The 23,434-nt window shown below is 41.7% G+C and overlaps 1 protein-coding gene across 1 annotated transcript in view; it reads left to right on the forward strand.

Annotated features, from left to right (window-relative positions):
* Window positions 1–23,434, forward strand: part of PKHD1 (PKHD1 ciliary IPT domain containing fibrocystin/polyductin) — a gene marked incomplete at its 5' end in the record, with an annotated part of 233,235 nt that overhangs the window by 148,628 nt on the left and 61,173 nt on the right. Inside the window, 5 exons of the mRNA XM_079971281.1 lie at window positions 2,213–2,367; window positions 3,059–3,205; window positions 4,616–5,500; window positions 7,671–7,839; window positions 9,880–10,037. Coding sequence (XP_079827407.1) covers window positions 2,213–2,367; window positions 3,059–3,205; window positions 4,616–5,500; window positions 7,671–7,839; window positions 9,880–10,037 — 1,514 coding nt within the window. The remainder of the gene's footprint in view (window positions 1–2,212; window positions 2,368–3,058; window positions 3,206–4,615; window positions 5,501–7,670; window positions 7,840–9,879; window positions 10,038–23,434) is intronic.

Raw genomic sequence — 23,434 nt, forward strand, 5'->3', positions numbered from 1 at the left:
CACCTTACCAACAAAGGTCCGTATAGTTAAAGCCATGGTTTTCCCAGTAGTGATGTATGGAAGTGAGAGCTGGACCATCAAGAAGGCTGATCACCGAAGAATTGATGCTTTTGAATTAGGGTGCTGGAGGAGACTCTTGAGAGTCCCATGGACTGCAAGAAGATCAAACGTATCCATTCTTAAGGAAATTAGCCCTGAGTGCTCACTGGAAGGACAGATCGTGAAGCTGAGGCTCCAATACTTTGGTCACCTCATGAGAAGAGAAGACTCCCTGGAAAAGACCCTGATGCTGGGAAAGATGGAGGGCACAAGAAGGGGACGACAGAGGATGAGATGGTTGGACAGTGTTCTTGAAGCTACAAACATGAGTCTGACCAAACTGCGGGAGGCAGTGGAAGACAGGAGTGCCTGGCGTGCTCTGGTCCATGGGGTCACGAAGAGTCGGACACGACTAAACGACTAAACAACAACAACATATCTCCAGGCAGTGGACTGGAGTGAAGACTTTGGTCTGCCCCCCAGACTCCGCCCCCCAACCTGCTCATGATTGGAGAGTTCCAAATTGAGGATGGTGGGCTTTCATGCCACCCTTTGTGGCCAGGGGGATTCCACAACAGCCAGCCGCCCATGGGAGAGCGTTTCACCCCAGGGAGCCGGTGTGTGTGTGTGTGTGTGTTATCATGAAGGGCTACAACTGCTGCCTACCCTGGGACCAGGTGAGCAGCCATTTTCCTACCTTCTAATATTATTTGGAAAATATGCTCACCTTTTAATAATTTTCAGGTTTATTTGATAAGTGGGGAACAAAAGTATTCTAAAGTGACTAGAGGTAAGCATTGCTTTCAGTGACATTATCTGATCAGCCCTAATATTTGATCATTTCCCTTTAGTTATATATCCTATATGGATTTTCTTCAGTTTCCTCTATTCCTGGGCATTTGCTGGTATTTTAGGGGGTGATTTTATTTCTTTTGTTTTGTTTTTTTTTATAATAATTTTTATTCGTTTTTCAAACAGATAACAAAAGCAACACAAAACAACACAATTTCCAACTCATCGTTTCATACCCTTCTTTCTTTTGACTTCCCCATACCTCCCCATCCCTGCATCCTTGTTTAATGGTTCTTTAGCAACCCTTAGGTCCATTATCTTAATTCCCTTTCATAAAAGTTCCTTTAGTTTTTTTTGATTACTGCTGCAATTTCTTTACCTCTTACCCCCTGACATCTTAACATTCATCAATTTTACAATTGTTCTTAAGATATATTTTAAATTTCTTCCAGTCCTCTTCCACTGTCTCTTTCCCCTGGTCACGGATTCTGCCCGTCATCTCGGCCAGTCCCATAAAGTCAATCACCTTTGTTTGCCATTCTTCCAGAGTAGGTAGTTCTTGCGTCTTCCAATACTTTGCCAGTAGAATTCTTGCTGCTGTTGTGGCGTACATAAAAAAAATCCTATCCTTCCTTAACACCACTTGGCCAACCATGCCCAAAAGGAAAGCCTCTGGTTTCTTAGGAAAAGTCCACTTAAGGATCTTCTTAATTTCATTATAGATCATTTCCCAGAAGGCTTTAACCTTTGGGCAGGTCCACCAAAGATGGTAGAAGGTGCCTTCAGTCTCATTACATTTCCAACACTTATTATTAGGCAAATGGTAAATTTTTGCAAGCTTGACTGGGGTCATGTACCACCGATAGATCATTTTCATAATATTTTCTTTTAAAGCATTACATGCGGTAAATTTGATACCGGTGGTCCATAACTGTTCCCAGTCAGCAAACATAAGATTTTATTTCTTTTGATGAGGCAATTCACAACTGTGACAATGATGTTTTAGCAGTTTAATGGGTCACCTTAGTTTGAGTATGACTGATGTTATGATTATGGGTTTTGTTTGTTGTAAGCTGCTGAGGGACTTTTTTGTACTAGGCAAATACAAACTTCAATAAATCTAAATCTAGGTGTCAGTATCTTTCTGCCATACCATTTTAAACTTTATTTTTTCCCTGAATTGTCCCAGGGGAAAAAAGACTACTACATTATCTCCTTTACTCTACCGCAGCATTCTTCATATAATATTATTTTGCCACTTATAGATCATTTGCTTCAGCATTCGCCTGTTTTTCTAAACCATTTCCCCCCTATAGGGTTTATTTTTGTATCATTAAAAAAATGTGTAGGATCTTCACATTAATTCTGCAGAGGTTTATAGGATTATGGTACAAGATGAATTGGACTGGCATTATGGAGACAATATTGTCATGAGTTCGTCTTCCTATGAAGCTCATCAGGCTGAAATAGTCACTTTGGAAGAAGTCAACCATCGTAGCCTTAGAATCCGTGAACGTCTACTCCACAGACACACAGGTATGCAAACTCTCAACCTTGGCTCCGTATGTTGGCTGTTTTATCCTCGGGACCCCTGGCACATTAACTAGCTTTTATTTTGTATCATAGTTCCTTATGCCAATGATGATGATGATTTGAATTTCTCTACTAGCCTTCATCTGAGGATCACAGGGTGGTATACAATATATAAAAAACAAAACTACATAACATAGAGTGATCCTTCCTCATATAGTATATGGGGGTGGAAATGGGGCAGGGGGCTGCAGGCAGAGTTCACTGACTTTTCCACAACCTTCCAGAGTGATCTAAACAATATTTTGGTGCTAAACTGACAGCATCAATGCTTGCCCAATTACTGGACCTCAAGCCCTAGACTTAATGCTCCCAAGTTATTTTGGAAAATGTCTCCTTTTCCTGTTTCATTTTCTGTGGGATGTGATTAGTCCAGTTGGCTCTGTTTTCCCTGCTGCTTCATATGAAAGCCTGAGAAATCTCCCAGTTAGTTCAGTATTTAGTGAATTCTGACAGATAACCCCTTCTCTAATTCTGCTGGTGAGTGAGCAGTCTTCCAAATTTCTTGCTGGTCACCCAGTAGGAGAACCCAGAGTGAAATGGACCTTATTGTTCTGATTTTTGAAGCGGAGACATTTGAATGGCCAAAACTGACCTGCTTTTACCTTCATGTTTCCTTCTATTATGTCATGTATAGGACAATCCCACAGATTAGAAAACGGACAATGGATTCCTCTGGCTGCAGAGATTGGCCTTCTCACAAGAAATTTACAAATTAAATCTGACATGGATTGTGCTGGGGGGATCTTAGTGGGACACCATGCCAGTGGAGCCCAGTATGCAGGTACTCAAATACTCACAGCTGTTTTGTTCAAATTTCTCAGCTAGTGCAGCTGAGAACCTTCCCATGCATTTTGAGGTCTGCAGCCACTGTGCCTCCTGTTATGATGGTGTGTATATGGGACAACACAGATTATGCACATTTGTTTGTACCTTTAATTGTACATGAAATGGGTGGAACTCCATAGCTATTTTCTACCCTGCCAGCTGAAATGGCATTCTGCCACACCGGGAAGTGCATATGTGAGGAAATACAGTGGTGCCCCGCAAGACGAATGCCTCGCAAGACAGAAAACCCGCTAGACGAAAGGGTTTTCCGTTTTGGAGGTGCTTCGCAAAACGAATTTCCTATGGGCTTGCTTCACAAGACGAAAATGTATTGCGAGTTCCTGCGGGGTTTTTTCCTCCCCCCCCTTTTTCTAAGCCGCTAAGCCGCTTATCAGCTGATCCGCTAAGCCGCTAAGCCGCTTAACAGCTGATCCGCTAAGCCGCTTAACAGCTGATCCGCTAAGCTGCTAAGCCGCTTAACAGCTGATCCGCTAAGCCGTTTATCAGCTGATCCGCTAAGCCGCTAAGCCACTTACCAGCTGATCCGCTAAGCCCCTAAGCCGCTAATAGCGCTAATCCGCTAAGCCGCTAATGGGCTTGCTTCGCAAGACGAAAAAACCGCAAGACGAAGAGACTCGTGGAACGGATTCTTTTCGTCTTGCAAGGCACCACTGTATTTTGGATGACAGAGCACTTGCTGAGGGATAGCAAGGTTATAGTTCATTACAGGAAAAACAGCGAAGACTCTTGTGCTGTATTGGAGATTGGGGCTTCCAGACGAAATGGACTGAAACGTGTTGGGTGAGAGTGCTGTTTTCTCAGCCCCTCACAATGCCCAGTGACATTTTGATGGGAGTCTGAAAGCAGTTATAATATGGCATATGGGGTTTGGTGCCTGCTATTCAAAGATCCCACTGGAACTGCCTAAAGCAATTTTTCAATGTGCTTTCTCAGATATTGCAGTGTCATCTTCAGGAATACAGTAGAACCTCTACTCACATACGAAATACGTTCTGGAGGTCCGTTTGTGAGTTGATCAGAGTTGCTGGTAGAAGTGCCATTCTGTGCATGCACATTCGGCAGCAGCGCCGTTCTGCGCATGTGTAGATGGCAGAAGCCGCTTCTTCGTGTGCGCAAATGGCGGTAAACCCGGTATTTACTTCTGGGTTTGCCGCGGTCACAAGTTGAATTGTTCGTGAGTAGGGGCGGTGGTAAGTTGAGGTTCTACTGTATGGGTTTAGGGCTTTATGTTATTTTTTAAAAAATCCAACAGGGTATTCATTATCAATGTGATTTGTTTTTTCTCAGGGTTTAATGGTTACAAAAGAGAAACCAGTTCTATGCTCTGTCTTTTTCTGTGTGATAGGTATCCTCCAGCTTTCTAATGTTGAAATTTTGGGCTTTGGATCTTCACAGTCTCCAGCAGTTGGCATCAGGAATGCATCCCATGAATCTTTCATAATCTCCTCCAGCATTCACCAATGCTGTGGAGCTGGTATTCAGGCGCTTGCAAGCAGCGGACTCCTATTACACGGCAACGTGGTATTTGGAACCGTTGGTCACGGCATACATTTGGAAGGTCAAAATCATACCCTTACCAGGAATCTTGTTATTCTGACCAAACAGCCGGGGCAATCAGTACACTGGGTGACTGGCATCAAAACAAATGCTGTAGAGGGTACCCGCCTACAGAACAATGTTGTAGCCGGATCAGAACGGATAGCCTTTCATATCAAAGGGCAAGAATGTTTTTTACCTGAGACACTTTGCACTGACAATGTGGCTCATTCAAGCCTTCACGGGATACATTTATACAGAGGAGATGGCTTTCCAAACTGCACCAAAATCACAGGTTTTCTGTCCTACAAGAACTATGACTATGGGATCATGTTTCATCTTAAAGGAAACATAGTGGTAGAGAAGGTGATACTAGTAGACAATGTTGTGGGTCTCCTGCCAGTCCTTTACAACCCACCTGCTGATCTGCAGTCCCACCTGGAAAGGAGGCAGTCCATCATACTACGAGACTCTGTCCTTGTGGCCACAAGCTCTTCCTTTGATTGCATCAAGGACAGAATCCAACCTCTTGCAGCTGACTTGACAAGTACTGATCGAGCTCCACGTAATCCTTGGAGGGGTCGAGTTGGCATACTGTGGCCTTCTTTCACCTCTGATCATAGCTGGTGGCCTGACAGCCCATGGCATAAAATGAGAAATTATTCCGTAGTGCTGGGAATCATGATGTTACAAGGTTGGTGTTACATTTTTGTGAGCTTAAGGGGCCCTGCATTAATCAATTTTGTAAAGAGGACTAGTATTATTTTTCAAACGTCAAAGACTCTAATGGTTTTTATTTCCAGAAATTGATAAAATTAGCAGCAAATTTAAGAGGAGGGGGTGAGTAGCTTATTTCCCCCCCCCCCAGCAAAACAAACCAACCAGTGAAATGTCAGGAGCTCGTCCTGTTCTTGAATAGGACCCTGGCAGAGACACATGCCCGACTGGCATGTTCTCTCCCTCCTGGTCGTTCGTTTGGGAGCATCAAAAGCTTTCTTCTGCCCGAACATCACAGCGGCCGATGCCAACAGACACCGGCACACTTAGGGATCCGTAGAGTTTGCGCAGCTTGTGTAACAGACTTCAGCAACTCAGCATTTTGGCTAATCTACTTTATTTACATAGAAACACACATGGAGCACTGCAACATGGCTCCCCCTCTCTCTAGCATCAAACAGCAAAGAGAAAGTACAAAGGACAATAGTCCCACTTCACAGAACACAGTAACACAGTAACACAAACATCCGGTCTCCGTCACTTCCCACTCTGTGGAATCAAAACATATACCGTAATGTGATAGACAACAATCCCATGACTGCAACCACGGAGCAGGAATTCTAACATGAAACACCTCAGTATGTTGTGGCACCTTAAATACTAGCATATATATTGCGCAAGCTTTTGTGGGCTAGGACTGCAGCCCTCTGCTCTTTTTCCTAAGGCCAGTAAGTTTCATTGAACAGTACAATCTTCTTCCAAATAAACATGCACAGGATCATAAGTAAAGCCCATTGCATTAAATGCATGATGACGCAACACTATATATTTATGCACAACTGAGGAATACCAGAAAAAGTTACAAAATTAGTTGTTTTGCTAAATGTTTTCTTCTGAAAAGCAAAACGAGAAATTGTGAGAAATTTTTAAACAGAACATTGCGGCATTGATCCAGCTAAGCTTATGCATACCAAATTCTACTGAATGATATTTAAGTTAGGTTTCGGTGGGTATTAGGCATATATCTAACTTCAGATGAACAGGGTCTACAAGTATTAGCACTTTGCAGGGGGAGGATGGAAAATCATGAGCTCTTATGCAAATTAATTTCAGTCAAAACTCACAGCCACAGATTTTAAAAAGAATATGTCAAAATAGGTGGAAAAAAATCATTATGGCATTTATTTGGCAGGACTGCTAAGTCATCTGTGTAACATGCTCACAAACTGTACTATTTAATTAACAGTTACAGTGGTGCCTCGCAAGACGAAATTAATCCGTTCCGTGAGGCTCTTCGTATAGCGGTTTTTTCGTCTTGCGAAGCAAGCCCATTGACAGCTTAGGGGATTAGCGCTATTAGCGGTTTAGCGGCTTTTAGCGGATCAGCTGATAAGCGGCTTATCAGCGGATCAGCTGATAAGCGGCTTAGGGCTTAGGAAAAGGGGGGGGGAAAGGGAAAAAACCCTGCAGGAACTGGCAAGACATTTTCGTCTTGCGAAGCAAGCCCATAGGGAAATTCGTTTTGCGAAGCGCCTCCAAAACGGAAAACCCTTTCGTCTAGCGGGTTTTCCGTCTTGCGAGGCGTTCGTCTTGCGGGGCACCACTGTGCAAATAATAAACAATAGTTTCTGAGACCAAAGCTGATTATGTTTCCTTTGTCTAATTGTAATGTACATTATCCAAATTCAATTCAGGCTCTGAATTTCAATAATTTTGGAGCCTCTTATCCTGGACCCACTGAAATTCAAAATGTCTGACCCAAGCTCCCTCATGTGCAAAGGTCATAGAGGGATCAAGCTGGGTGATCCATAAAAAAATACAACAAATATTAGGCTGGAGTTTGAGTCAATGCAAGGGGCTTCGCCAGGTAGATTTGCTGCCCCCTCTGTTCAGATGCTATAATTATTTCTCTGCAATGCCAATTATTTTTTTTGTACCACTGCCCTGAATATTATCTTCCCCTCTTACTCTTTTGTTTCTCATTGTGTACACCACCCATCTATAGAAAGTCTCCATTGATGTTTCTGGTGACTAGAGTATCCCATAGACCTGTAACCTATCAATACAGCTTGTCAAATCCCTTTCTTAGCCTTGGACGATGCGACTGCTGAGCCTTTCCATACAACTCTGCTTTCCTTCATTATCAGATGTCATCTTTGCTGGCTTTAGGAAAACTTGCTACAGTGACGACAGAGACATCTGCATCATGACAAATCCTGACAGTGCAGGCATTCTGCATCTGGTCACATCCGAAAGGGCAAGCATTTTCCATGTCAGTGAAGAAAATGTGTTCTACTTCCATCCACTGCAAAATAGGTAAGGGGCTCATCGCTTTCAAGTAACCTGGTTGAGGCTTCTTGTCAAGCATTTGGGTGCTTCTCCTCATCTAGACCAGGGTGAGGAACTTGTGGCTCTCCAGGAATTTGTTTATGACAAAAATATACTGCTTAATATAATAAAAAATATCTAATCAGTTTACGTAAAAACAATAAAAATAGAACTTTCAGTGTTGTTATTTTTCTAAAAACTAGTTAAAAATGTAATAACAAAAACAACTGTATATGACAAATAAAACCGACATTTCATGTTGCTGAACTGCAGTTTCAGTGATCCTGGATCATTGGCTGTCCTGGCTGGGGCTGATGGGAGTTGAAATCCAAAAACATCTGGAGGTCCACAGGTTCCCCAAGCCTAACCTAGAGATTTCCACAGCAGAAATCTAGATCCACTTGAAAGTCTTTTTGGCTTCCTGTGCAAAGCATTTTGGAAAATGTAATTTAGTGAAGAATGCACATATTTCTTTGTTAGAGGTTCTCTAGCTCCTTTAGCAAAGTCAGAGATTCTAGGATTCCCTGTTTAGGAGCCTTGGCTTGTTTCTAGTACAGTTGTACCTTGGAAGTCAAACAGAATCTGTTCTGGAAGTCCGTTTGACTTCCAAAATGTTCAAAAACCAAATCGCGGCTTCTGATTGGCTGTAGGAAACTCCTATAGCCAATCGGAAGCCACAGAAGCCCCTTCGGATGTTCGGCTTCCAAAAATAGTTTGCAAACAGGAACAGTCACTTCTGAGTTTGCAAAGTTTGGGAGCCAAAACATTTGGTAACAAAGCTCTTCGACTTCCAAGGTATGACTGTACATGCAATGACTTCTACATTGACTGGTCTGCTTATAACGAGTTTGAGTTTATACCTCAGGAGTGGCAGTAAAAGGTCAAGTTAGAGATCCAGACCAAAACAAACCCACAGGCTAGGCACATACTCTTTAATTTCCAAAGGAAATGAATTTAGGCTACTGGTTATGTTTGGGTGTAATCCTAAATCATGACTTAATGCTGCATGAATGAACTGCAGTGAACTACTTGAGGAAGCTTTTGATTCCACTTTTAGCAAATCAGAGCTTCCCATTTCTTTTGAACCAGGGACTGTGGTTCAGCACCATAGGAAGGGCGAAGCACCAGGCCTACTTCAGTTTAGACAAGCTGTGATTCAGGGGCAAGGAGGCTGTGCACCCATCACCATTGCTTCACCACTTAAGCTGAGTAACCTCTTGGGAACTCCTCCTGTTTAAAGCATTTTACCTCAAACCAGCTTCCATCTGATCTGGAAGTGGAAAAGTTCTATACATTTCAGACAGGTCTTTTGCATGTACAGGTGACAGCTTCAGTGAATTGGAGTTCAGTGTAGGGAAGCAAAACACATGATTGGCATCAGGTAAATACATCCCATGCCACTCCCCTCTGATCTGGACAGCAAAATAAGAATGTGACTTGAAATGTAGTGCGGAAGAAACTTCCTCGCTTTGTTTCAAGCTGTGAATGTGTCCATAGCCTGAAAGTAAATGCTGCCAGAATCTTCCTCTCAACTGTGCCTGTGTATCAGACAGTGGGAGCAAGGAGCATGCCAGAATGGCTTATTCCTGTAGCTCTAAACCATGATTTAGCTTTATGTCTGAATGAGGCCACTGTTAACCCACTTGTGACTCCGATTTTGTTTTGCATTGTTCTGGGTCTGAGCAAAAATATACCGGTATATGAAATGATGTGTTATCTCTGCATGATTCTAGATTCATACTTCATTTAATACATCTTTTTTCAAATCTGAGCTCTTGAAACTTTCGTGTTACTAGCTAGAAATATTGCTGAGCTTCAGGTTCACACATAGGCAGAAGACAAACACGAAAACTTAAACAACTGGCGAAGCAGTAGCATCCATTTGTATAGAAGAATTTTTGTCTGTTTCTATCACTTTCATGCTACCCGCTGTTTAAATAATGTGCCTGTCGATAATGGGAAAATTCTCTGAGTTGAGTTCAGGATGGTTTTCTCTCAACTATGATATTTGTTTGTTTTGTTTGTCAGAGAAAATGAATCAAATGAATCATGTGTTGCTGTGATCTGTGGGGGCTCAGGAAAAGCTCTTTTCAAAGATTTGGATGGAAGTGCCTTGAGACTAAATCCACCTGTGTCTGTCTTCCCCAAATCAGAGTTTGAAACAGAACAACCATGTTTGGATGCTGGTAAGTTGCATGCAAGAACCACACAATAAGGCTGAGAAGTCTGGTAAGTCGCAAGAGCAATAAGGCAGTCCAGTCCCACTTTGGCCGTCTGAAGGCGACTGCTTCTGAACTTATATTTTGTGCTGGTATAAGAAAGATAGCTGCATGACAATAAAAGGATTTGGAGCAGGCTTCCTCAACCTCGGCCCTCCAGATGTTTTGAGAATACAACTCCCATCATCCCTGACCATTGGTCCTGCTAGCTAGGGATCATGGGAGTTGTAGGCCAAAAACATCTGGAGGGCCAAGGCTGAGGAAGCCTGATTTAGAGACTTGTTCTTAGGGGTACCACGACTTCCAGTTGTGTGTATCTTGTCTGCCCTTGTTTCAGGGCAAGTAAATTAATTCAGCATAACCTTTATGTGCATTAATGGCAGCGTGGTCCATGTTTATTCTTCAGCAGAGCAGGGTAATTTTATTCACTTTTCACAAGTGCTTTGAAATCCCTAATGCGAGATGCTTTCTAAACAATTGACCTAATAAGATTTCGCTTGAATCCCACAGAGGAGAAAATGCTAGGCCCTCCGGCATAACACCCTGCTCAAACCTTTTAAACCAAACTGCCTGTTTAAGAAGAACCATTCTGTTACACAGCCATGTGCTGCAAGTGCATGCGGCGAGGCTCTGTTCTCGTCCTGATTAAGACTCTGTTCTGTGATTCCAAATAAACTCTTTAATTACAATTAGCATCTCTTGAGCATGCTGCTGCTGATGGCAGCCATTTTAACAGAAAAGTTGCATCGTTTATGACTTCTGCAGTATGGGAGCTCGATGCAAGGGACGGTAATTAATCCCATTTTCCATCCTGCCCTAGAAATTGATTAAGCACAAAGAGAACTTTAATCTTTAAACAAAATGTCTAATGTCTTACCCGGTAAAAGGCATTTCTCTAAGGATCCGTGTCTCTGGCTGCTTAGAGGGATGATTAATTCGCAATGTTGGTACAGACAAACTTCTGCCCGCTGCCTTCTGTGACCTGATTATGAATCACAAACCGGTGTCAGAGCCACAGTGGTCATTGCCACACCAAATTGCCCTTTAAAACCAGGTTAATTGTTCTCTGTGCTCATGCAAATGCATTGCGATAAAGATCGTTTGGTGGGCAGTAGTTTACAAATGCCAGGGAACCACAGCCTGTATGACAGTAAGTTTTTCCACAGGACTTACCTTATAAGTGATATCACAAGAAAGTGGTAGGTGCCCCTTAGCTTGCTTTGGGGATGAATCTATTACTATTGTCATTGGAGAAAAGGTAAAAATTAAAGAGGTTGGGTTTGTGTTCCCTACCTGAAAATTCTAAACTGACCTGTAAATTCTGCCTGTATCTTTTTTAAATATATTGTCCAATCATTTCCATCAGACCCTTAATGTTTATTTGTGTGTGTGTGTCCAGATCATGGACACACACCACAACTTCCTACTTTGAGTGCCCTAATTCCAAAGGACATTTACACCCCTTTTGTTAGTTCTTCCCATCCTCTATTTTCTTGATCATTTTAACTTACGGTGTGGCCAAAAGTTTTCATCTTTGAAAACTCAGTGTTGTTTTCTATGGACTAGTATTTTCCCGATCAGGCAGTTCAAATGTGTTATGGTATGGGGGATTACGTATTGGTTTGTCATTGTCATTATTTTTACTTCATAACTTTGTGGGTTTTATATTGTAATTTTATGTTGTAAGCTGCTCTGAGATCTACAAATGAAGGGTGGAATACAAATTTAATAAATAATAATAATAGATCTTCCTTTTGATTATTTTAATGTATCCAGCTAGATATTTCCATGTATCCAGCCCATATATTGGGCATTGATTTTATTACCTGTTTTATTCAAAAGTGAATTTCCTTTTGTGATAACCACTCTGAGCAATAGTCCCATCTCTCCTGGCATTGGGATCTGTTTTCTATATCTGCTTAGAGTACGGGGTTCCTTCCCTTTTCCTGCTACCATTGCTCTAGTTTTGATTCAGCAATGGTTGCTTGAGGACTGTGGAAACAGAGTGGAGGAGGGAGGCAAAAGTGGGTACGTGGACATCTAGTTCTGCAGAAACAATATCTAAATTTTAGACCTCTCTTTTAAGGCAAATTGAAATTACAAGGACTCATCTGCTGTACATAGTCCAGTTCATAATCTATGACAAATGGAACCAATGGTGACCTAAAGATTTAGCAAGCACTTTTGCATTTGGTGAACACTTTTGAAACCATTGCCAAAGGAATATCTTGTAAAAACATGTTTCTTACAAAGTGAGAGACAAACCACAAGAAAGCTATGGTTTATGATTCTCAGTTTAGAATTAGTAAGCTAAAGCAGAGGCCTTTTTGCGGGTTAATGGGTATTGCAGTGTCCTTGCTGATATCACTTGTGTGCAGGCTTAAAGAAGAATTGCATTTCCCCTAAATTTCCCAGGCATATCTGTAACCCAAGCAAACTGCTGAGTGTTAGTGTGCAGTGCTTTACACATAAGTGCTGTGTTTTGCAACAATTAATTTTGCAGAGGAAGCAGCCTGTTTAAAGATGCCTGAAGCGCTCACTGAAATGTGTGTTGTTTTTCAAGGCCACCAGACACACAGTTGGCTAGGCTGGCTAATAAACAAAGCAAGAATGCAAAAGCCGTGGCCTTGTAGGGTTTGCTGGAGAAGGGGGATGAGGAGTAAAATGAATAATGCTTACCTGCCAGAGGTGGGTGAAGACAGTAATTGTTTAGCCTGCAGCGGATCTCTGCAAGGGTTAAAAATGACAGATATTAGTTGAAGAGAGCTAAGATTGTTTGGTTTGAAGCTTTCAGCAATACACAGACTGTTATTTACCGGACTTGGTCGATTTACTTCTTAATGCAATAATGACCTGTGAAATGAAACGTGAGCTAGACAATTGTTCCTCATTGTTTCCAGTAAAACATTCTTTCATACCCCATTAAACCACCATTAATTCCGTATGAAAGAGAGGCAATCGCAAGCACACAGATCTTGGGTTTTCTTTCTTTATCACAAATGTCCTTTTCTTTGCTGTAGCCTCTGTTCCTCTAAGACTGTCATGTTTTACCCTAGGAAAAATGACATGCATATAAAACAAGCTCAAAAAACCCATATTAACGGAGATATGTGTACACTGCAGTTTTACCTCACTTGAACCAGTCAGGATTTGCTACATGCTACGGCTCAGTATTAATTTATATACAGTATTTATGAATATATATTAAGAGGCAATTAGTGGGAAGATGTTGATGTGATTGTGATGGTGATAATAGTGATATGCTCTTGGGGTGGGCTTTATACCTGAATGTGTACACTGGGGGCAGCTGTGGCCAGGAGCACCTTTATCCATTTTAGGCTGAGGGGCCAGCTCCATTCCTTTCTGGGGCAGTCAGACCTGGCTATGGCAACACAGATCTTAGTTATGCCCAGGTTGGATTGTTACAATGCCCTCTACATGAGTCTGTCTTTGAAGAGCCTTCAGAAACTTCAGTTGGTTTAGAATGAAGCTGCAATATCATGTTTCTCCTCTCCTGAAACTGCTGCATTGGCTGCCAATTTGTTTCTGGATTTTGTGGTGATGTTTAAAGTCCTAAATAGCTTGGCTCTAGGATTCATAGGAGTCAATCCACCTGCACAGCCAGCCAATCCCTCAGGATCAGGAGGAGATGCTCTTCCCTGAAGGTGCAATCTCAAACAATTCCAGCAGGGAAGGAAGTGTGAGGCATCTAAAGATGACTGATAAAGATGATGATTTTACTGTATGGGTTTATGGTTTTATATTGTTGTAAACAGCTATGATACATTTCAAGGATACAGAATGATATAAATATTTTTATAAGAAAAGATAAGCTGTCTTTAAATATCTGAAGAGCTGTCATGTGGGTGATGGAGCTAGCTTGTTTTCTGCTTCTCCAGAGGGCAGGACTAGAACCTGAGCCAATGGATTCAAATTAGAAGAATGGAGATCCTGATTAGGAAGAACTTTCTGACAGTGAGAGCTTTTTGACAGTGGAACAGACTCCCTTGGAAAGTGGTGGACCTTCATTCCTTGGAGGTTCTTAAGCAGAGGTTGGGTGGCCATCTGTCAGGGATTCTTTAGCTGTGATTCCTGCATTGTAGGCAGTTGGACTAGATGGTCCTTGGGACCTTTCCAACACAGTAATTCTATGATTCTATGATTCTCTTCTCTGTGTCCTATACACCACAGAAGCACTGTTGCATGGGAAAAGAGAGAGAGGCTTCTAAGGGGCCACACCTAGATTCTGGAGCACTTGTCCTGTGAAGTATGGTTGGTCCCCTCCATTGCTGCCTTTTGCCAGGCTTTTGCCATGTGAGGCAGGTATTCGGTAGTATTCTACTGCTGAGTCACATCAGTGCAACAATGTCCACTTGTGTAATGGGATTTCCCCCTCTCCTTGGATGTGCCCTGCACCTTCCCCAAATCCAAGGGTTGGGGAACCCCTAGAACAGATTTAGGGATTGCATGGAGGGAGGGTGATATTGTTTTGTTGTACAAGCAGAAATCCTTGCCTTAAAACATTCCACACAATGTTTTTATACAGCTAATCTGGTTTTCTCAACTGACTCTTTCCTGCATTGGTTATTTTATGCTACTTTAAGTTTTGATTTTTTAAAAAACGTTGTAAAGCATCCTGAGAGAGAGAGATTTCTGAAGCTATGATCCTCACCTGATAGTGAAGTAGGTTTTCCTCTCATCCCATATGTATAATTTTTATGTCCCATATTCACCCTTCTCCAGAATGGCACCAAACTGCTGGGAAGACACCATGTTTTCTAGGCATGAATATATACCCTAGGCAAGAACCTCAAATGGAAGAAAGATAACGCTGACTCAGGCCACAGATGCTGTTTTGTGGGATCTGATTGAAGATGTATTATTACGAGTGAGGCTTTCTAGTCCCTTCACATGAATGTGGCTTATCCGACAAAGGTCAAGTCACTTGCATCTCTTGTTCTAAGGTGCGCTCCTTATGTCCTTGGGATACAGAGATGTGAATTTCTCATTTATGAGAATTTGGTTGCCAGTCCTTGCATTGCGTAAAGTCAGTGAAACTTTTTTTTGTTTTGTTTTATATGGGTGTTGCCAAAAGGAACCCAAAGATAGATATCAATTTAAGCCTTAAATAATATACTCTGAATCGAATCAACAGCTTGTGACTGGGGTTTTATTCTCTCTCTCAGCTAATCACTACTGACCACAATAAGCTGGAGGCTAGAAAATAAAGTGCAAGGATAAAGAAAGGGAAATCGGTTTTATTGTTCTTGTCGTGAGATTTTAGAGAAACATAGCATGGAAAAAATGTCAGCAAAAATCATGACCCAAATCTCTTTATAAAAGAAATGAGTTCATAAAAGGTACAAAGAACTTGGAACTGCCTGCAGGCTGTTACATGTAGCGGGTAAGTTTCTTAGTAATTAAAATGCACACAAGCCCAGTAAGCAAGTGTATGTTTGAAGCCTGAGAAAGGGCTGTGCAATGATCATTTTACTTTCTAGGGTGCTGTTTTCCCTCTTTAGCTAGTCTGATCCATGAAGCTATGGAAAGGCAGCTTAGAACTGAAAATTATGTTGTTTTTTGTGCAGTCTAATTTCATGATTACTTCAATATCAGCATCAATAGAACTGTGCAGAGTAAGTGTACTGTTATTTTTGTTAATTGAGTGAAGTCTATCTTTAGCTGTGATCCTAAAGCTCTGTTCTGAAGTCCTCTCTCCATACTTAGCCAGCAAACCATTTTCCAGGAGGTTCCATATGACCAGCATTTAAATACTTGAGGAAAATGATATGTTAGAACAAGGTTAAGGCTTTCCTCTTTCCCTGCCATCAGGATGTGTCAACAAGACTTTGATAAGAAATCTGAGAACATATAAAAGCCACTGTTGAGCTTGCATGTAAGTACAAAGCAATGCACATTGGAACAAAAAATCCCTATCCATGTATTTCTATATCACACACACAAATGTAGCAGCAGAGCATGCTTTCATGGTGCCCGCGGTACATACATATGTGCGCACCAAGGATGGGAGCCTGACAGACAGATTGGTGGTAATGCTTCTGAACCTGGCAGATACAAAGCAAAAGAAGTGGAAGTGAGTGACAGTAAATCCTTACCATTGCTATCTGAAACTTGTGGAAGATAGCAGGGAAGGGGAAACAGCAGCCAAGTAGGCAAGACATGGAGTGAGGAGCCCCCACAAGTACTGCTAATTTGGGAAAACTTACAGACATTGTCATTTGAATTACTAACATGGGTTTGAGTGGAGCTGTGGTTTAAACTTCTTTGGAGGAATCCCATGATGTTACACTTGGGCTTCTGATGGAGGTAGCTATTACTGCTTATGGTCCTTTTAGTGTAAAGGATAAAGTTTGCTCCCCTGTGCCTGTCTGATGTGAAGCACGCAGTGCTCTGGCATTGAAAGCAGTGGTGGCTAGCATTGTTCAGAGACGTCTAGCACAGGCCAAGCATTACAATAAGGACTGTAGAACATGGAGCTATTTGTGAAAAAATTGCTACAGGCGAATGGTACTAATGGCTTGAGAAAGTATCCTTTTCTGTGATGAACGTCTCATAAGGGTAACACCAAGACTGTGGGAGAAAGGGGGAGAAGGAAGCTTTTGTGCGCAGCTCCCTTGTATATCTGCATTTGGAAGTCTTTCATTATTGTTTTCTCTGTTGTCTTCCAAATATTAGCCTTTAATGAAATACACATTTCCTTCATTTATCTTGAATCTATTCCAAGACCAGCAAATACCAGAATTTCAAATGTTATGATAGGATAGGTTCTTTATTGGTTTGTTTTCTTTTCATTCCCTCTGTTTTCACTGTGTCCTTTTATTATAAACCCTTATGTTTCCAAATCAAGGAGCCTGACTAATCAGAAAAGCTTCCAACTGAGGTAGACAGCTATTCCTCAGAAATGTCCCCAAGTCCATCCCTTGCAGCCAGCTGTTCTGAAAACAGGAAATTGAGGAAGCCAGGTTCCTCAGAAAGATGGGATGTTTCAGATAAGCTTTTTGCATCCTGCACACACAGTGGAAAAGGATATTGAGGGAAGGGGCGGGGGAGATAAGAGAATGAGGTTCAAGGCATAGGCTATGAGTTACAATGCAGACATATAGTAGGACTGAAGCACAGTGTCATCGGTCCATTCCATCCTGTTCCCATTTTAATCTGTGTTTTTAAATATAAACTCTACGTGAAAAGTTGTATTTAAATGTGTATTTTATCAAAAGATAGAGATTTAAGCCAGAGTTTATCAACCTTTTTGGACCAGCGGGCACATTTTGAATTTTGAGAGCACTGTGGGCATCATTCACAAGATGGCTGCAATGAGGACGTGGAATAATGCACTTCAGCTGTGGTGAGGGGCATGGCATAACACAAAATTAGAGAGGTCATTGCTGCTCACCGCGCTTGATGACTTCAAGATTTTACGATGTGAAAGCATCTATGCTTTTCTGGTCCTGATTGTAGAGATAAAGCTGTTAATGGCACAAGAATTTTGTTTTCTCCAATGACAGCCCTAAACCAAATACTAGGTTGCCATCTTACACCCACTTGTACCTGGGAGTAAGTCCTGTTAAACACAAGAGGGCTTAAGGTAAAGGTAAAGGGACCCCTGACCATTAGGTCCAGTCATGGCCGACTCTGGAGTTGTGGCACTCATCTTGCTTTATTGGCCGAGGGAGCCGGCGTACAGGTTCCGGGTCATGTGGCCAGCATGACTAAGCCGCTTCTGGCGAACCAGAGCAGCACATGGAAACGCCGTTTACCTTCCCGCCGGAGCGGTACCTATTGATCTACTTGCACTTTGATGTGCTTTCGAACTGCTAGGTTGGCAGGAGCAGGGACCGAGCAACGGGAGCTCACCCCGTCACGGGGATTTGAACCGCCCACTTTCTGATCGGTAAGCCCTAGGCTCTGTGGTTTAACCCACAGCACCACCTGCGTCCCACAAGAGGGTTTACTTCTCAGTAAACATGTATACCATGTACTATAAGCAAGATCTTAATGAATGCCTGGGCATCAGCTTCTGCATAAGCCTAAAACTCCCTGCAAAGTTTTCACATTTTTCACATTTGTCATCGGGGGAGGGAATTCTTTAACACCCACCTGAACCTATAGTGTAGTAGTATTTGCAGAAATTAACTTCTAGGGAATAACTGAACTCAGATGAAGCCACCACAGGAATGATGAGCACCCTGGTTGTTGGGGGAAAAGAAGGGCAAATTATGGTGATTCCCAAGGACTAGTAGAGAATACAACAGAAGCAGAAAAAGTACACTAAAGGGGAGGGGAAACTGGAAGCTCCTTAGGCCCCCAGGGATTCCTGTTGCCCGGTGTCACTTCACCCATTGGCTAAATAAACCTGACATGCAGGAGCCAGGCCAGCTCATTTCACAGTAATCACCTGGAAGGATACCTGCACATTTTATTCACACCTTTATTTCTAAAGCTCAGCAGGTGCTATGACACTTGCAAGCACTACAATGGTGGCCCCCTGATTTAAGTACTATTTTATATGAATGAATGCATTTCTAAACATATTTTATTTAAACCTGCTTTCTTAAATGCATTTGGGAAACTTTTCTGAGCTGAAAACTCAACTGAAAGATTAAAGTAACTACTAAGTTACTTTTTAACTTTTACTTCAAAGATGTCTAAAGGATGTGTTACAGATATAAACATTTTGTAGCTTTGCAATACTTAATATGAAAGCCTGGTCTAAAAATGGTCAAATAAAGAATGGTCAAATAAAGTAAGTTGCTGAATTGCAACTCATTACCAAACTTAAAACCATGGAGAGACCTGGTCTGAATAGAGACAATGGATTCTTATCTCATTTTACATGATAAAGCCATATTTAGCCATCTCACCCCTTGCTTTTTCCTGTAAACCTGTTGACGATTGCATTTGGTTTTACCACACCTTTCAGCCAATCACCCATTCCCACCACACTTCTGAGTAATACCCCTCCCCACCCTCTCACTATCTATAAGGGTCTGGTGACTTCTGTTTCAGTGTATCTGAAGAAGTGTGCATGCACACAAAAGCTCACACCAGTAACAAACTTAGCTGGTCTCTAAGGTGCTACTGGAAGAAAAAAAAATATTTTGCTTCGACTATGGCAGACCAACACGGCTACCTACCTGTAAAGAAAATATGTTATCTTAACCCATTGCTCAAATACAATACAATCTTCTTCCGCATATGCGTTTAGCTGGAAGTGCCCTCTTATGGGATACTTTTTCAGTGTCTTCCCCCACCCTTGCCTCTGCCCCATTTCCCGCCCAGATTTGACCACTTCATTTTGAAAGGTCTCTCATGTGTTGCTTGGTAAAGGCAAGTTGTAATCTTGCTCTGACAGCTATCTCCATCGCCGCCGCCTCTTCTTCTTCTTCTTCTTCTTCTTCTTCTTCTTCTTCTTCTTCTTCTTCTTCTTCTTCTTCTCTACAATTTAAGCTCTGTTTCTGACAGGTTAATTGGCCAGTGTTTAATAAAACCATCAATTAAGCAATAAAACTGTGAAAGTAATTAAGGTGATCTAATTCATTTCAGGTCTGTTCTGTTCTTGAATTGTCCTACTCTTCTTATGGTGGTTTCTCTAAAATTAAGCCAACTGACAAAATGGGGAAAGTGTCAAGTCAGTAATTAGATCTTGATATGGCTCAAAACGATTTAATAATAGTGTGATAAGAGGAGTTTTGTATTATAGAAGACCGTCAGCTATGCAGTGAAAGCATGGGTTTCAGGGGTCAACTTTAACATGTATATGTTCAGCATTTGTATATCTGACTATAGAAAAATTGGGATTAATCATGAATGGTGGACAGATGCAAATACGCACAACTTCTTGACACATGGACGCAATATTCATGTTGTTCTAATGAGAGGAAGGGGCTGTAGCTTTGAGGGACACATAGGAGTGTCAGGAAGACCGTGGGGAGCGTTCAGTCCTGTCCTTTCCACCATGCCACACTCCTGATCTGGATCAGGGGCCTCTGGAGCTGCTTTTGGTTTTATTAAAATCAAAATCTCAAGCAGGGAATTCAAAGGTGAGGTTAATGCCACGTCTAGTTTGACTTACACTTCAGAAATGTCCTCCAGACAGTTTACTGTAAGGTAACCCCTGAAAGTCAGTGAGATTACAGTGGTGCAAGGGTCACAGAGACTTTAAATTTGTATGTTTGGATTGCTTTTGAAATCAATACTACTGCTTAAAACGCTGTTTTAATGCAGGAAGATCTGACCCCAGTTTTAATTATCTACAAAGTTCTAGGTGGAAGTTAAGTACCGTTAAAAGACCTGAGACTTTTCAAGTAAAGATGTTTATGAATGTAGTACTGAACTGTTGCCACTGTTACTCTGTACGGCATGGTATTGCAACATAGCAAATGAGATAAATAGGTTTACTCATCACGCTCCCTGTTTGACTAGCTTCTCACACAGCATATTACATAAAGAAGACACCTGTTCGAATAAAGTAAAATGGAAGGCAACGTTGTCTGTTTATGGAGCTATCATTTCTTATTCTTTAAGAAGCATTTTATAACTAATATCTCCCCTCAGGGGTTGCACAAGTTATGGTGCATTTCAGAAAGATGAGTTAATAGAGAAAAAGTCTGTAACAATTGCAATAAAATAACAATCTTCTTAGATCAAAGGAGAAAGCTACCGAATAAATATTAAATTCAATAAGAAAAGTTTAGAGTACTTGTTAAAATAATTGGATGGCTGTCCAGTTGTTTGCAATTTCCCTCAAGTGCTTATTTTGGCATTCATTAAACACTAGTTTGTACCCCAGGAACACTTGAAAGAATGGATGGGGATATTAGTAGCTTGCTGAAAGGGATACAGAGGCTCTTAATGGAAATGCATATTTACACTGAAAAGGAGCTATAATTGGTTTCTCATCATTCAAGTTCATTATTTTGTTTCAAATCTTTATTAAAGTTAAACCAGATTTACTCTTATCCTCTTCCTTGGGAGATAATCCCACCGGTTTATGCCTTACCTTCTGGAACCTGATGTTAAGGCAGCCAATTCCACTCAGCTCAAAAGAACAGTCCTTGTTGGCCCTACCAGGATGAGGGCAAGGAGGCCAGAGGGAGCCTCGCTCACCTGCCCACCAAGTACTAGTCCTTTGGTTAAGCATATGATTTACACATGAACTGCCTTGAATTAGGGGTTTGATAAGGTAATTGAAATCACCCCGAAAACAACAACAGCATAAAGCAATAACTTCAGATACTCAAAAATCTATTAAATTGCCTGAGATGGTGACATCCTTCCCGAGTGGGTATCTATGTCCAATATGCCTTCTCAGCACCTCTGGAAAGCACATCTGAGTGGGGATTATCGGAGGATAATTCTTGATTTGTGCTCTTTTAGTTTTAAGTGCATTAATTCCAATGTGAATATGCACAGCCATGTGAAACCTCAGCCCTACTAACCTAAGCACTGGAAATTGGACGAAATTCACCAAAGCATGTTTCAAAAGAAAAGAAGTTCTTTAGCATAAATGCCACTAAAACGTCACCACAAATATTGTTGTCCAGCTGCTGCCCTAAAATTTCACATTCAACAATCCCTATAACAAACTGAAAACAGTTAAAAGGGGTGGGGGGACACGTGTCTGCTGAGTATCACACTAAGGCCAAATTCCATGTGGCATACGACATAGCGGAAAGGTCACATTGCCCTGCATCAGGGACTACTTAAGTCAAGTTAATTAATGGCTCTTTCCCCCCTAACTCAACTGAATACACCTCTGAGAAAAGTGATGTTTGCAAAAGCTCTGTAATCTACTACTATGTGACCTGACACTGTAGCTCCACCCTTGCACACTGAGAGTGTTTGAAGCGTTGAGTAGCAAAGGACACACTTCTCAGGCAGAAGTACTATTTCAGTGTTCCCCTGCAGGTAAGGAAATGAAGTTTGGGCCACAGAGATCATTCTTGACGCTAACAGCGTGCACACACAGAGAGAGAGAATAGAAGAAGAAGAAGAAGAAGAAGAAGAAGAAGAAGAAGAAGAAGAAGAAGAAGAAGAAGCAACAGCTTCCAGATTGTATATTTCCATCTCCGACAAGTTCTCTGGACCTATGCCTGCAAAAACCTTGGAAAATGCGGACAGGATATTACTTGCTTATGAATAGGTGTCAGTTGTGCAGACAGCATGTATTTTTCAAAATTCATAAATGTGCCATCTATGTAAGGAGGGCACAAGATTTTTCAACATATAAGGATGCATTTTTTTGGAAGAAGCATTTGGAGTGAAGGTACTCCAGAACTAGTGATGTCACCAAAGTTCTAAAACAAAAGATCCAGATTATGAATTTCCACAACTCATAATGCCCAGGTGCAAGCCATGGTTAGAAAGCAATTTAAAACAAGACTTAAGAGTTCATTAGCCAATTTAACACTTTCATGGTGGGGGTTGACATCCATTAAACTAGGCACTTAAAGATCACAGCTAATGACACTGTCATGGATTGCTGCAATTGACACCTAGCTTTTTTTAAAAAAAATAAGAATCTTGGGCATTAGTTCCCCTAACAAACACCATCAATGAAAGCCCTGTGTAATGGTTTCTGCTTGCACAATTGGGCTTTCTCTCTTCTCCCCTTCACCCCATGCCCGTGAAATTGGCTCTGGGGTGGTTGGGAGCACCCCCAGAACAGCATGTGGTGGAATGGGGGGGGGTCATTGATACAGTTGTGCAGACGGAACATTTGTAATAGTGAAACATTGAATTCTACCCATAGTTTTGACAGTAGCTTCACCTGAGCAATCAGTTGGCCCTTGAATTTCCGAATTCCAAAAAGTACTAATGATTGCTGTGAGGCAAGGACCTTTTTTCACAAAGAGACAAAGTGGAAAAACTGCTTTGGAATCCATGGTTCAGCTGCTTGGGTCTGAAGGGAGGAAGACAGAACAGTAAGCCTCCTATAGAAGACAGCACAAAAGGAGTCTGTGAATCTAATGGAAAGGAGGACGACCTGGTTCATCCAATTCAAGTAAGACGCAGAGCGCATACTTCACGGGCAGAAAGCTCCAGGTTTGACTCCTGATATCTTCAGGAAGGGCTCAGAAAGATACCTGTCTGAAACCTGAAGAACAATTGACAGTCAGTGTTGACGATGCTGATGGACCAATAAGTCTTATTTAGTTTAAGGCAACTTTCTATGTTCCTGTCACAGCATATTTATCAACTTTGAACTCATAAAGCACAACCATCCCTATGCAGACTCACAGCCACACCTGCAGGAATAACAGAAATCGTGCAGGTCAAGACAACAATTTTGACAGTGCCAACAAATTCTATAAGCAGGCTAGAAAAAATAGAGAAAAAAGAAG

Source organism: Podarcis cretensis, assembly GCF_951804945.1.
Source record: "Podarcis cretensis genome assembly, chromosome: 3".
In the NCBI taxonomy this organism is placed as follows: Eukaryota; Metazoa; Chordata; class Lepidosauria; order Squamata; family Lacertidae; genus Podarcis; species Podarcis cretensis.